The following is a 12,927-nucleotide window of genomic DNA, read 5'->3' as shown; positions in this document are numbered from 1 at the left end:
CCAAGCCAACGAAGACCAAACTGACAAAGGCCAAGTAAAACAGGAGTCAGCCGAAACTAGCTTGAGCTCAGTTCCCGCTAGCGGCTCTGGCTCATCAGAGTCTCCTAGCCCCGGTCCAGATTCATCGTCAAATTCGTCCGAGCGTTCAACACCAGCCTCCTCTACAGCCCGAAGCCTCAGCCCTGAGGCAGAAGACGCAGAAAAGCAAGCTCAAAATGCTATTGCCAAGGCTCAAGAGGCTCAAGTCGAGCTTGAAAGAGCTCAGAGAGATGCAACTGAAGCGGTGGATAATGCCAGAGCCCTTGGAGCCGCCGTCACGTACATACCTGACTTGCAGCCGAACGACCCCTCTGCAATCATGATTCCGGCCAGCATGAGACCAGAAAAGAAAGCAGCCATGGGAAGAATCAGGTACAATACCGACAAGGGCTACTTCTTAGTATCGGAACCATGGCGTTTTGGTCTACATAGGACATATATGTTCTCAGGCTCGCGCTATGCTACTTACAAGAAGGCATTTACGGATAATCAAGGGAAAACACTGATAGCAGATGACGACACAGGCGAGAATGATGAACCTCTTAAGATCTGGAAGATTGTGATTGAGGATATTGCAGTCTTGAAAAAGGCGGGGAGAATCTATCGCGTCCTCGTTACTTGGCGCGATAACGAAGATCCCAACAGGGAACTTCCAAAGCTCTCCAATATAACTAGCATGAGGCAGAGATTTGGACAAGCTACAAACCAGCGACTAGCGTTTGAGCAGAAGATACGAGGGCTGGAACCAGATTGGGCATTGCCAAAAGCGATTGAAGATCATGAAGATGCAAAGGCACTGTTTGTCCGTGAGCATACGCCTGCATTGATACGAGCGGGATCGTGTCTGCCATAGAGTGGAGGAGTAATATTACTGGGAATTTAATCATAACTGTCATTATCGGGTTCCTGATTACAATAGTAGCTAGTTAATCAAATTATTGCTTTAAAACTCCTTATCTCCTTCGTCCCCTTGTTACCCTAGCACCCTCTTTACTCCCTTCGCTCAGTTCATCCGCTTCACCCTCTTCACTCCCTTGACCCCCTACATCACGCGCTTATATGTCATCTTTGTACTGCATTACATCCTTTGCCCTTCACGCTCTTGAAACTCTTCATGACCTTCGAAAATCTTCGACTTCATCCCCCTTGAACCCTTCTTACTCTTGAACACCTTTCGTAATATTCACAACTCTGGATGTGAGTATGATTTTGTGTGATTCTATGATGCCAGTAGTTATCAACCATATCTCCTCGTAAAGGAGGAGAACACATCCCGATTATACCAATTAGCTCTCTCTCCGGATGCCCGTTGGCCGCTAGTACCCTAGATAATGATAGGAGATGGAGTCTAAGGCAAACTATTGTTGGTTTATAAATGCACAATACGATTTGGTATAGGGTTGCCATGAGCTCAGACCATTGCTGACTAACCAAGGGGGACATCCCCCTTGGTTAGTCAGCTACAACAGACTCCACCACGCCCCAGAGCGATTGACTATCCAGATCTTCCTGCTCCCATTTAAAAACAACAGCTGAGTCGTATGCGACTATATTTTCTAGAACCTTCCCGGCCTCGGATAGGCGCTTCGAGTCATCACATTCAATAAGTTGATATAGCGTTTTGAGTTGTCCTTTATCAAGCTGCTTCCAGTCCTGCACAGAAATATGAAATGGAGGGCAAGAACTAAGAGGAATGAATGGTAGCAGCCCGGGGTACTGACCACACACGTCATTCCACATTCTGCCATCACGCAAGCTATTTGTAAACTCGGTGTGTTCCATCTCCAGTTGCTGAAGGAGATCGGCCATGTCCTTTTTGCCCAGCCGTGTTAGCGAGCGCTCATCTTTCCATTCGTCCACTAGACGCGCCAGGAGCGCCCGAGAGTGGCGAAACAGAAACGTGCCAATCGCAGTCTTGGCATTGGCGTTTCTCACATAAAGAGCACATYGTTTCAATCGATCGTCCTGTTTCGATACGACTATGTGCTCGTTACGACTCCTCCATGCACTGACAAGTCCCTTGAACTGTTCAATGGCAGGGATGCTCAAAATTGCTGCCGCCAGCTTCATGACATGCTGCTGATCCAGACTTGGCTTAGACGGGAGGCTGAAAAAGGGGGCGTTTGATCGAATGATTCTGAGCGTTTTGTTGAATGTCTCCGAAGAGTCTGCATAACCTCGTGTGTTCCTCGCGCCGGCGTCAAGTGGCTCCGGCGGAGCTTTTCGTTTATGCCTCTTGGTGCTCACTGTTGCCTCATTCATTCCAGGGGCTGGCACGCCAGGGTCCACCCATTTGACGCGGAAACCCGGCCGCCCATACAATCCTTTGAGCCCACACTCATTACAGACCTCAAGAGGATTGTCATCATCCCTGAAATTTGGCGTGATACCAGGGAAAAGATAGTTAATTGATATGGCCAAGGAATCTTGAAGGTTGAGTACTTGGTGATATTGATTAGTCTTGGTTTCGATAAGGTCTCCTGGCCGCTGGATCAGAAGTTCAAACCGTATACCGAGAGCTTCGAGTTGCTTGGGTTCAAAGAATCTGTTCAGGTGGCGGACGAACTGTGGACAGGGTTTGCATTTGTACTTGCCACGAACCCATTCCTCGAATTTCTCCGTGTCCTCTGTAAGGACACGCAGAAAGAGCTTTGTGCCCAGGAATCCGACGTTGACAGATCCAAATATATCATCCTCTTTATGCATTGGGGTCATTGACCACTTCTTCCCAAGATGTGTATAGGGTTCATTGACGCGAGTGAGCTCTTCAATATCAAGTTGCTCGCCAGAATACAGAGGACACGAGGACCAGAGGATGGATGTCGTGATGCCGCATAAGTAGGACACCCCCTTACCAGGTAGGGAAAGGAATTGTGCTAGCTCGCGGGACGCTTGCCTTGTCGTTACGAAGTCGCCCTCTTCGAAGTCTGGCCACTCAAATTTTCTTCCTTTTATTGGGTCGTCCCGAGAAACAACAATGCCGTCTTCGTCCTTCTTTTCAAACTTGTTGAACTGCACATCAGGATCGCCCTCTAGCTTCAGTTCGTCTTTCGGGTTGAATTGCGAGGCCTTCTCTGTTATCCAAGGCAATGTGGCCTTGTTTACGTAGTTAGGCAATTTTGAGAGCTCATCAAGGGTCTTCAGCATGTCCTTGCCAAGTTGATCTCGAACGAGAGTTGGTGTATCTTTGGATTCAATAAAATAGCGTTCGTAACAGGAGTCGTCCGCTTGATCATCCACTTGGTCATCCGGAATCGACGTGTTGTTCTCTGAAATTGGGGACTTATCTACCTGCTCCCCCATGCTAGTAGAGTCTGGTGTTGTGAAGCGTGTTTGAATACTATCGGTTCCAGATGCAGTACTGCTTGTTGGGGACAAGGTTTCGCTCGTATCACTATGTTGCGACGACCACGTACTATTTTCCCCGACTTCTGAGTTACTTGACGGCCTGGCTATACCCGGAGTCGCTGGGCGTCTGTGATTGGCACCCGCGACAGCATCGGTGATGGCTGTTTGTTGCGTGACTTCAGGCTCGACATCAGACATTGGCGAATCCTCTTGTTGGATAGGGCCCGAGGCAGTGATTGACTGCATTGAGTTGTCGTTATCGTTTGCTGATATATCATCTGAGTTCGGCGACACAGCATCGGTGATGGCTATTTGTTGCGTGACTTCAGGCTCGATATCAGACATTGGCGAATCCTCTTGTTGGATAGGGCCCGAGGCAGTGATTGACTGTATTGAGTTGTTGTTATTATTTGCTGATGTATCGTCTGAGTTCGGCGCTATAGCATCGGTGATGGCTGTTTGTTGCGTGACCTCGGGCTCGACCTCAGACATTGGCGTATCATCTTGTTGGACGGGGCCTAGGGGAATTAAGTCCATCGAGTTGTCGTTTGCTGATGCATCGTCCGAGTTCGCCAGGCCAGGGCGATCCGTGCTTAGCTGAGTCTGCACTTCGGCGGGCTCAGCATCCACCTGATCCTCTCTGCCATGGTCTGGCAATAACTGACCCGCGGTCGCATTATGGATGTCGGTCTGCCTCTCCTCTCTCTCAGTCGAAATAAAGGGCTTGATTGGATGATGGCAAGAGGCAGCGCGAGCATGACTGCCTCGGTTGCTAGCCTCGACAGCAACTGGCTCAGTATCAACCCTAGGCGCGCGCTCCATAGATACATCTTCTGCAGGATCTGATGCATAAATTGTCGTATCCACTCGAGTGTCATCTATACTATCACCTGAAGCCTCGCAGGCTTCGCCGTTTGCGATTCCATTTTCCGATGTGCAGGGCTGTACATGTTGGGCCAGTGTACATGCGCGCGCATGAGATGGCTCTGGGATTTCGTGTTGGCGAACACTACCAGCATCTTCTGATTGAGTACCCATCTCCATGTCCGTTGCGATTCGTTGATTGGGCTCCACGGCAATATCCCTTCGTACCACCTTCATCCTTTCTGACCAGTCTTTAAGGTTTCCTAAGAAACTCTGCAACAGGTCGTCATATTTTTTCTCGGCACCCGTTATCTTGGGTTTCGCTTTCTCTTTCGTGGTTGTGGATCGCGTGTTCGGTCTTTCTTCGAGTTTATGTTTAGATAAACTTTCGAGACGGGTCTTACATAAATCGATGTCTGACTGGAGCTGATCCAGTGCCACCACAGCAGTAGGCATGGTGGGGGAAAATCTTCAATGCAGATATGTGATGTTGTAGGTGGCAGGACCCCGTCGGTGGAACGGGGGGCGCCATGCTACTTATGTATCCGTTGCTTAGCGTCATGGGATCCGAGCGCCTGGGGAGAACCCACTTTAATTTACAGTGGACCGTTAAGCGCTGGTACGTCACTAACTAAGTACGGAGTACACCCCAACTTTTGTCGCCAGTGACAAGCAGGAACATCATCATCATATTTCTAACAATCAAATTTGCCTTCAACCGCAAGGATGTACACAGTTGATACAGTAGTGCTCATTTTCCATAAGTTTGGACACATTCTCCCTCCACATCCCTATTCGATCGTATTCATCGTCTTGCAAATAAAATACGTGCTTGCTCTGTACCGTCATCCCTCGCCGTCCACTGAACACATGTTTCTGGTTCACATCCCAGGGCCCAGGTACATGTAATAACCAATTTATTATTCTTTCATTTCGTGCTTGGATCTTCTCACTCGCTGTGCTGTCCATTTTTTCTTTTGTGTATGAGTGACAAACTGTGAGTGGTTCAGGCCTTTGAAGGTGAACAGAAGATTACTGGCGAGAACTTACYAATATTTGGATTTCACTAGGGGCCTCTTCGTAGGATATCAAACTTGTGTGAGAAAGATCTCACTGAGAATGAGGGGGTCTCTTATAACGTCTATCTTGACCTTTCACCGCCAGAGCCTCACTCTCAAGCAGGCTCTGCAGCCGTATCACCAGGGGTCGCAGGACAAGGGGCTGTTTGTCACCGCAGGAGGCCCAAACGCTGGGAATGTGACTTGTCTTCATTTTTGCCGCTGGATATTAATAGCACTATGGTGAACGACTAAGCGCGGCCCCGAACCATGCGAACCTCCGTAGTCACGTCGTGAAATTCTTCAATGATCCCACCATCTTGCACGACGCTGACATGCCGAACATGGCTTAGGCAGCGTCTTTTTCTTCTCTGATATGTTTCAGTCGTTGGTTGCTTCGTAGAAGTTGGAACCCATACCTTTCTTGTTATTCCATTGAAAAATACTTAGTTTACTACTCTTCCATCTTGCTGGATACTTGAGGGAAGAAAATCGGTCCTTCCATGTCGACAGCTGGAAACGTTGTCCGGTAATGAGGTCTAGTAGGTCGTAATCTACTACTTCGACGAGGTTGTAAGACTCAATGATAGTCACCTCAATCCTGATGAAGATCTTGTATGGCTTGTAAATGAGGCTATAGCGAGTGCGATGGACCCCTATCGCTATGAGCTGATTTTTAGGCTTCCATGTAGATCCAAGACGGGAGAGGATACGGCTGAGGGAAATCTTTGCCTTTTGAGGCTGAATTGTCGGCCAAAGTCGTGACAGAATGTCGGTAGACCACATTGCAACGGAGGGAAAAGGCAACTGAAATAGAAAGTGGTTCGCCTCGACAAGGAGGAGTAGACAACTATATACATACTCGTATTGCATGGGGGGAGTGTGATACAGAGTAAACTACAGGTATGTATGCATGCTTGGAAAGCCATGCCCGTAAACCCTAACAACCCCTCCTGCAGGTACATGCATTTCCCTGGTACCTCAGAAAGGGCGCTGGTGTGCAATATAATCTCCAGGACGACCTCCTGCCCACACCCACTCATTGTACCAATGACACTCGTAGTACCCCAAGTGTGCATGATCATCCTTGCGCACCAGTGCCACAGCACATTTGGCTTCATTTCTGGCTTTCTTTCCCCGTTTGACTCTAGCTGTCTCCTCGAGTGATTCAAAATCGCCGGCAACCATCAGATAGCAATCACTCCTTCTTTCCAACTCACCCCGAGATATCGGTATGCACCAGAGGTTGTTGTCTTTCGGAAGCCAGAGGAACATCTTGTCTTTGTGCAACTCCGACGCATTTACCATGTGACAGTCGTTTTCCGGAATGGTAGTCCGGTTTTCTGTTCCTTTTGTTAGCACTTGCTGGCGTATCAAGCGCATAAACTTACGTAGCTCCCGGAAAACTTCATTCGAGACTACAGTGTACTCTTGAAAGTGTGACCAGCTTTTGGGAGAGGGCAAAGCAGGCAAAAAGGCTGACATTGTCGGCGGTGATTTGACGGACGAAGTAATAATGGAAGAATTAGAGATGTCTTTCCGGCCTTGAAGTAACTGACTGGCCTTTAAATACATCTAAATCCTGGTAGGGGCTGAAAGAGTCCTGGTAATATACCCATATTGGTCGACGATCCTAGTTGGAAAACCTCCTAAGTCTGCCTGTCCATCATAATCATTCGAGTCAAGGTCTATCCACATATCATAATCTTTCCCCTTATCATACCCCAAGATTTTAGGAGTGCTCTTATCACCATTGTGATTAATCAGAGCTGTAACGCATCTAGCTTCGTTTGTGCAGCCAGTCGGGCTTTGGTACACGAACAGCAGAGGCTGAAGTGATTGAAACATACCCGCAAAAGCTAAGGTACAACCAGTCACCAGCTGTATATCTCCCTCGCTTCCCGGGATACACCAGATTATTTCATTTTGCGGAATCCACAAGTACTCGCCCTTGTCGTGGTATGCCTCTATGGGCGCCCAGTAGCAGGTCTCTTTTAGGATAACCCCCTGTCTTTCTACACAGCAGGTAAGTATCAAGTGAGCTGCTTAAAGAACAAAAACCTTACCTAACTCTTGGAAGACATTATTGGTGACCACACTATATGGCTGTCCTTGTGGCCAACCCTTAGGAGCCGGAAGAGCGGGGGCTGAGGCTGCCATCTTGAGTAATTGTTTGAGGAAATGAAATAATAACAGTAGTTCTCTCCGTTCTCTAAGATTTAAATACTGACCTTGGTCTAACACCCATTGCATCATCTCTGATTCAAAGAATACCCCAAGGCCCCTGCAGTGACAAGAGCTAACATACCGAAGCGAGGGTGTGAATCGATGTTGCGTGGGCCCAGAGGGGTGTGTAATCGCACGCCTCGGTTTTAGTGCTCTTTTCTCAACTGCAAGCCTCTTTAGCTCAGACGACAACCTGGTTGCTTGTTCATGGGATAAAGCGCGGATCGATGGAGGTAAGTATCCCCCTTCTTGACCTTCCACCTCCTCTCTTATCAAACGGAGATACTGTCATTGAAAGCTATTCTAGTATAGGAAATATGATACCTCTATGCAACACAAACAGTCGAAGTTTACAAGCATTGCTTCGAACAGATCCAGTGTGCAGTTCTTAGACTGACAAGGTTAATACACATGACGACTACCCATGAATGGCGGTCAACCTGGTCAAGCGAATGCCACAAGACTTCCGTGTTGAGAGAGTAAAGGTATACATCGACGGGCCATGTAAATATGACTCCCTGTGCGCCACAAACCCCTCCCCCCTTACCACTAACTGGGGCAAGACACAAGACCAGATATGCAGATGCTTGCCAACTCTCCTGCATGTTACCTGCAGTGAAACCCCGGAGGAAATCCTCTCCCAGATAATCTCGGCGCAACTTTCTCACTGGCTGGCGGGTTAATAGAGTGTCTGTCACAAGTATAGGCCATCCCCGCCCTTATTCCTTTCTCGAACTCCGTTCTCTCTCCCTCGCCAGCCCCAACTCTGTCTTCAACCTCGCCCTATTTTCAGGCCAAAATTTGCCTTCTGCGACTATGAGGTCAATCCAAGTCCATGCCATCAATCTCTCAGACATTGAGCAGAAGATCGATGAGATCTCTCAAAAGATCGATGAGATCTCCCAGACCAGCAACAAGCGACCGGCCTTAAACGATAAAGGTCTTGGATACGAAGGCATTTTCTGTTCTCTGGCCAATTTCGAACGATTACTCTTTCCCGACAAATCCATATCAGAATTCGTTTTAAAAAGCAGAGAAGCATCCCCTATGGCCTTCGTCATGGAGAAGATCCAAGAACATCGCACAGCACTCAGCATGCCATCAGAGGATCTGGTTAAGGAAATCTTCAGCCTGGAGGCGCATGTCAACCAGAACTTCAATAAGTTTTCGAAGTCAATCCGACCAACTCAATCTATCAAGGGCGTACCATCAGTGGGAGATTCTTTACCTGCTATCCTAGCAGGCTTGGAACAAATGAACTTTGACTTGGGACCTATCGACTACTGGATGTTCGAGAAAAGAGATTTTGCCATTATCGTCGGATATTATACTGGAGCGGCGGGATACTATGTCAGTCCAGATTTCGCTCGTACTGAAGCGCAGTTGCGTCAACTCGGAACAGGAATGATTCGTGGTACTTGTTTAATTAGAGAGCTGGAAGAGTAGATAGGACAAGGAGAGTCTCTGGAAACTCTGCTACAAATCAAACAATCCTTCAATTGAGCGAATAGTGATACTTGACGGCCCATTATCCAGTTCTTGCTTTTCCAGAAGACGACAATGCCTGCACACACCGCCCCTCTCTGGAGCAAACTTTCCGCACTGGGAGCACTTGCGTCGCATCCTTTTAGTCTGGAAAACGCCGGTTGCTTCCCGCTGCTTCGCTTTTTCGCCCCTCATAATTGTAAAATCGCGTAATAATTTCTCCAAGTCGTCGACTCCATCAGAGGATTCCTCTGTTTTGGCATCGGTTTGAGTTGTATTGACTGGATGCTTGGTGGGTTTTGCTTCGAGAAAGTCATGGCTTTCATCTTCAAGCCTGGGGATCTTCGGATCCTCGGATCTCAGATCCGTATTTGAACGTCTCTTCTTCGGAAAAGGGGCTGGCTGCAGGTTGTTCATTGTTGGAGCTCATATGACAAAAGACGATTTTATTTGTGAAGTGTTTGAACGAGGAAGTGTTAAGTAAACGCAGGCAGTGCAATATCTAAATATATATCCCTCCTGCTAATTACTTTTATGCCTCAACCGTCTTTCCAACGGATTTTCTATGCTGACATGTGACATAGGTTTATTTGCAAGGGTATTACATGCTGGAGGGGTGCGTATATGCTGTTATCTCCCTCGCCGGTTAGACATTCTGCTAAAGGTAACCCACGGAGCCTTTATGGCCATCGGCGAGCCGTCTAGAGAGAGTGGATCCACAGGAATCGGTACTACTGGTAACCCCATCTTCACTAATAAATTGAAAGTCCCCTGGCCCGAAAGCCTTTCATCGAGGATGACCCCAGTAATTGCGGCCATTTCCCCGTCTTCCCTAAATACAACAGCATCCATTCCTAATTCCACGCTGTCGTGTAACTCATTGGTTTCCCTGTTATGTCCCTTGATTTCAATTGCGGAATAGAGATTATAGATACAGTGATCTTTGGGGTCTTCTATTTTAGCATGGCCGTGAGCAATGTTTCTTTTTTTGGCCCAGGTTCGAGGATTAGGCACTATAAGGTAAATGTGGTGAACGTTCCACTGGTCTAGCTCAGTGTCTTAGGATTTATTAGTATATCCTATACAAGACGAGTACGCTGCTTACCTTCAAGCTTCTTTCTGGTCTGCGTCTTCCAAACATAGAGCCAGAACGCCAACGCCAGGGCAATTATGGATGCCCCTAAGACTGCCAGAAGTAGGGGGATAATGGGAGACATCGCTAGCTAGGCCTTGGTCTTGGTCGGGGTTTCGGGCAGCCTGTTGTGTCGTATGCGCCGCGGCCCTGGTTTCTCGGGGTACTATTAGGAGAGGTCATGAAGTGGTTGATTGAAAAGGTGGGCTTGAACTGCTGAGTGCTTGGCGAACCAGTGTCGGTGAGGCCTACAAGTAGTTGCCTCGCCGGGTCGTTTCGGGTAAGATTTGGGTGAGGAGAAAAGCTTGAGGGAAGCGCTTGATGTGAAGTGTTGGGTGGATGGCGAACTATGTCCTTGAGGCCTGAAAGTAGTTGCCTCGTTGCGTGCACATTCCTTTAAGTATTCCCAGAATATGGTCCATGTTTTTGCTTTTTGGTATTGTATACATACACTGCAACGTCCACTTCTAGGTCGGAGAGGCTAATGCGATGTGGTGTTGAGGTGGTGATAGCTAAAATGCCCCTGGGCCGTTGGATGAACCCACCCCCCCTCCCCAGAAGCAAAGAAATCTCTCTCAAGCTAAGAGGTACGTGATCAGCATGAGATGGCTGACTTCCCAATCATTTCCCTAATGCAGACTACTGCGGCCTGTGGGGCGTTTGATTGACTTCCACAACTTTTTCCTAATTTGGAAGCGCGGCGTTTTTCTTCCCCGCTCCTCGCCAGCCTCAAATTTTCAGACAAGGCAAGATGAGCGGGACACCAACAGGCAAGGAGCACGGGAACTCATCCGCGGGTTCTTTTAGTCAATTTCGTTTTGAGACACGAGCCCCCCGTCAACGTACCCATGAAGCTACATGGAAAAAACTAGCCGAGACTGTGCCAAGAACGGAAGATGAATGGCGCTTGGCGAGACAACATGTCTTCAGCACCGCGGAGGAGATGTCTAACACATTGACCGAGCTGCTTATGCCATCAAAGAAGACCTACCTCTACGAGATAACCTTCTTGGCGAGCCGCCATACAATCCTCTGTTGCGATCCAGAACAAAGACAGACAGTGTACTCTGATCTCCGAGACTTCTTTGGCAACCCCCACCTTGATGACGGCATGTTGGAGAGATACATGAAATCAGTGGTGAGACTCATCAAAGTTCTCGATGAGCTCTACTTGGAGGGTCTTCTGCACCGTGCTTTTGAAGCGATTCTTTACAGTATGGCAGCTGAAGGTTTGCAGTGATCTTTTACTAACCAATATTCGAATTAGTACCGGCTCAGAGGTCACACCTGCGTCAGTATGGAGAGCACCCAGACAGGTTTAAATCTGCATTCCTCATTCAAAAGCCTTCAGAAGAAATTCATGGATCCCTGCTGCTGTACATCCCTTTCCTGGTCCACTATACATTCCCTTATCTAAGGTAGGTTTCACCGGAACGAGCATTCCACAGGCTAAGTAGTTTCTGGCAGCCTTACCAGTGCTCGAGACGCTCTCAATAGCCGGCTCCTCGGTGAAAGCGAGTACCACTTGTTCGAGGACGCGATCAAGACCAAAACATTTGTTCCTCGGCTCCCACCTTTGCCACCCCTGACCCTACCCTTGTGCGTTATACAGCACTTTGAAGTCTTCAAACTACCTGGTGACCTACAGTTGGCCTTGTCAGAGTTGGCGGTGCAGCTTCGTGGGTACAATCCAATGCCGTCTGCTATTCCAGGGGAAACTCAGATGCATGCCTATGAGTGGCCAGGTGCCAATGAGATAATTAGGGAAATATTAAAATGCCTGGTGAGTTACCTGAAGGTATCCCGCGGTAGCATACTCATCAAACAGACCAGTCAGGGGCTTCTCAAAGTGGAGGAATATGCTGTCGGTACACCTTATGCCATCCACCACGACTCTGGACCTCTTCCTACCCCAAGCGGAACCGTTCAGGTCATCGTGCCAATTATTAAGGATGCGGCTGGTAGCTGTCAAGTCTCCCTTGGCTGTTACACGGATAGTGAACAATGGGCATCTTGGGACGCTGGACAGGGGTTTCTCTTGAACCAAGGCACTTTCTTATTACCAAAACAGCCTATTGACTACATACTAACTCGATTTCGAATCTGAAGCCCCATTATCTGGCCTATCAATTTTGAAAACCTGTTCTCGTCCAGGGAAACCCGGGATTGGATCACGGATCGGAGGCTGAGAGTGGTCTTTGTTATGTTAGTGTTAGTAGTACATGAGACCTCAGAATACGTACTTGGTCTCGAAGACTCTTCCTTTGGAGTAACTTTCGCTTTCGAGGCGTCTTGGTCCGTTGAGGCACCGCTTTGCTCTTTCCTCTGTACCACGGTGTCTGTAGATGGATCTGTCATTTTGGAGGAAGACTCATCTAAAATTTGAAGTGCAAGAGAACGACAGTAGGCTCGTCATCACAACTGCAGCGAGGCAGGTATTTATTCAATGCATCAAGAATTGTTCCAGCAATAACTGTGGGTGCTCTCTTTACTGCTTACAGAGCCCGTTGGCTGGCCGTAGAAAATGTACATGTTGCTACCGTTATCACCATTCCAGGCTGCATAATGGGCTACTCTAGCAATTGTATTTAGCTAAGAGAGATTGAGGTCTGGCACAGAGTCACAGGAAATTGACCATCAGCAACTCTATGAACAAGTTTGTAGAGCAAACCAAGTATGTAGGACAGCTCTGAACAAATTCGCCTAAGTGGGGAGCAGTCCTGGTGGGGCAGGGCAGTCGTGTCCTGGTGGAGGAGGGCAGTCATGTCCTGGTGG

At 48.2% G+C, this 12,927-nt stretch overlaps 6 protein-coding genes across 6 annotated transcripts; 3 read left to right on the top strand and 3 right to left on the bottom strand.

Annotated features, from left to right (window-relative positions):
- Window positions 1-358: 358 nt before the first annotated feature.
- On the top strand, window positions 359-892 carry FMAN_15517 (uncharacterized protein; the record flags this gene model as incomplete). The annotated part of the gene is made up of 1 exon (XM_041826336.1): window positions 359-892. One exon carries the CDS (start codon window positions 359-361, stop codon window positions 890-892), a length of 534 nt encoding a protein of 177 aa, XP_041691614.1.
- Window positions 893-1,491: 599 nt separating this feature from the next.
- FMAN_15516 (uncharacterized protein) lies at window positions 1,492-4,707 on the bottom strand (the record flags this gene model as incomplete). Its single annotated transcript, XM_041826335.1, has 1 exon — window positions 1,492-4,707. One exon carries the CDS (start codon window positions 4,705-4,707, stop codon window positions 1,492-1,494), a length of 3,216 nt encoding a protein of 1,071 aa, XP_041691613.1.
- A 1,583-nt stretch (window positions 4,708-6,290) lies between these two features.
- Window positions 6,291-6,794, bottom strand: FMAN_15515 (uncharacterized protein; the record flags this gene model as incomplete). Its single annotated transcript, XM_041826334.1, has 2 exons — window positions 6,291-6,652; window positions 6,701-6,794. The coding sequence occupies 2 exons, from the start codon at window positions 6,792-6,794 to the stop codon at window positions 6,291-6,293; spliced, it is 456 nt and encodes a 151-aa protein (XP_041691612.1).
- A 90-nt stretch (window positions 6,795-6,884) lies between these two features.
- On the bottom strand, window positions 6,885-7,469 carry FMAN_15514 (uncharacterized protein; the record flags this gene model as incomplete). Its single annotated transcript, XM_041826332.1, has 2 exons — window positions 6,885-7,324; window positions 7,376-7,469. 2 exons carry the CDS (start codon window positions 7,467-7,469, stop codon window positions 6,885-6,887), a joined length of 534 nt encoding a protein of 177 aa, XP_041691611.1.
- Window positions 7,470-8,351: 882 nt separating this feature from the next.
- Window positions 8,352-8,981, top strand: FMAN_15513 (uncharacterized protein; the record flags this gene model as incomplete). Its single annotated transcript, XM_041826331.1, has 1 exon — window positions 8,352-8,981. The coding sequence occupies one exon, from the start codon at window positions 8,352-8,354 to the stop codon at window positions 8,979-8,981; it is 630 nt and encodes a 209-aa protein (XP_041691610.1).
- A 1,922-nt stretch (window positions 8,982-10,903) lies between these two features.
- Window positions 10,904-12,259, top strand: FMAN_15512 (uncharacterized protein; the record flags this gene model as incomplete). Its single annotated transcript, XM_041826330.1, has 4 exons — window positions 10,904-11,366; window positions 11,420-11,570; window positions 11,620-11,935; window positions 11,981-12,259. 4 exons carry the CDS (start codon window positions 10,904-10,906, stop codon window positions 12,257-12,259), a joined length of 1,209 nt encoding a protein of 402 aa, XP_041691609.1.
- Window positions 12,260-12,927: the final 668 nt, after the last annotated feature.

Source organism: Fusarium mangiferae, assembly GCF_900044065.1.
Source record: "Fusarium mangiferae strain MRC7560 genome assembly, contig: FMAN_scaffold044, whole genome shotgun sequence".
Lineage (NCBI taxonomy): Eukaryota > Fungi > Ascomycota > Sordariomycetes > Hypocreales > Nectriaceae > Fusarium > Fusarium mangiferae.
The sequence above is the reverse complement of the archived record's forward strand: the minus strand, read 5'-3'. Positions and strand labels throughout refer to the sequence as shown.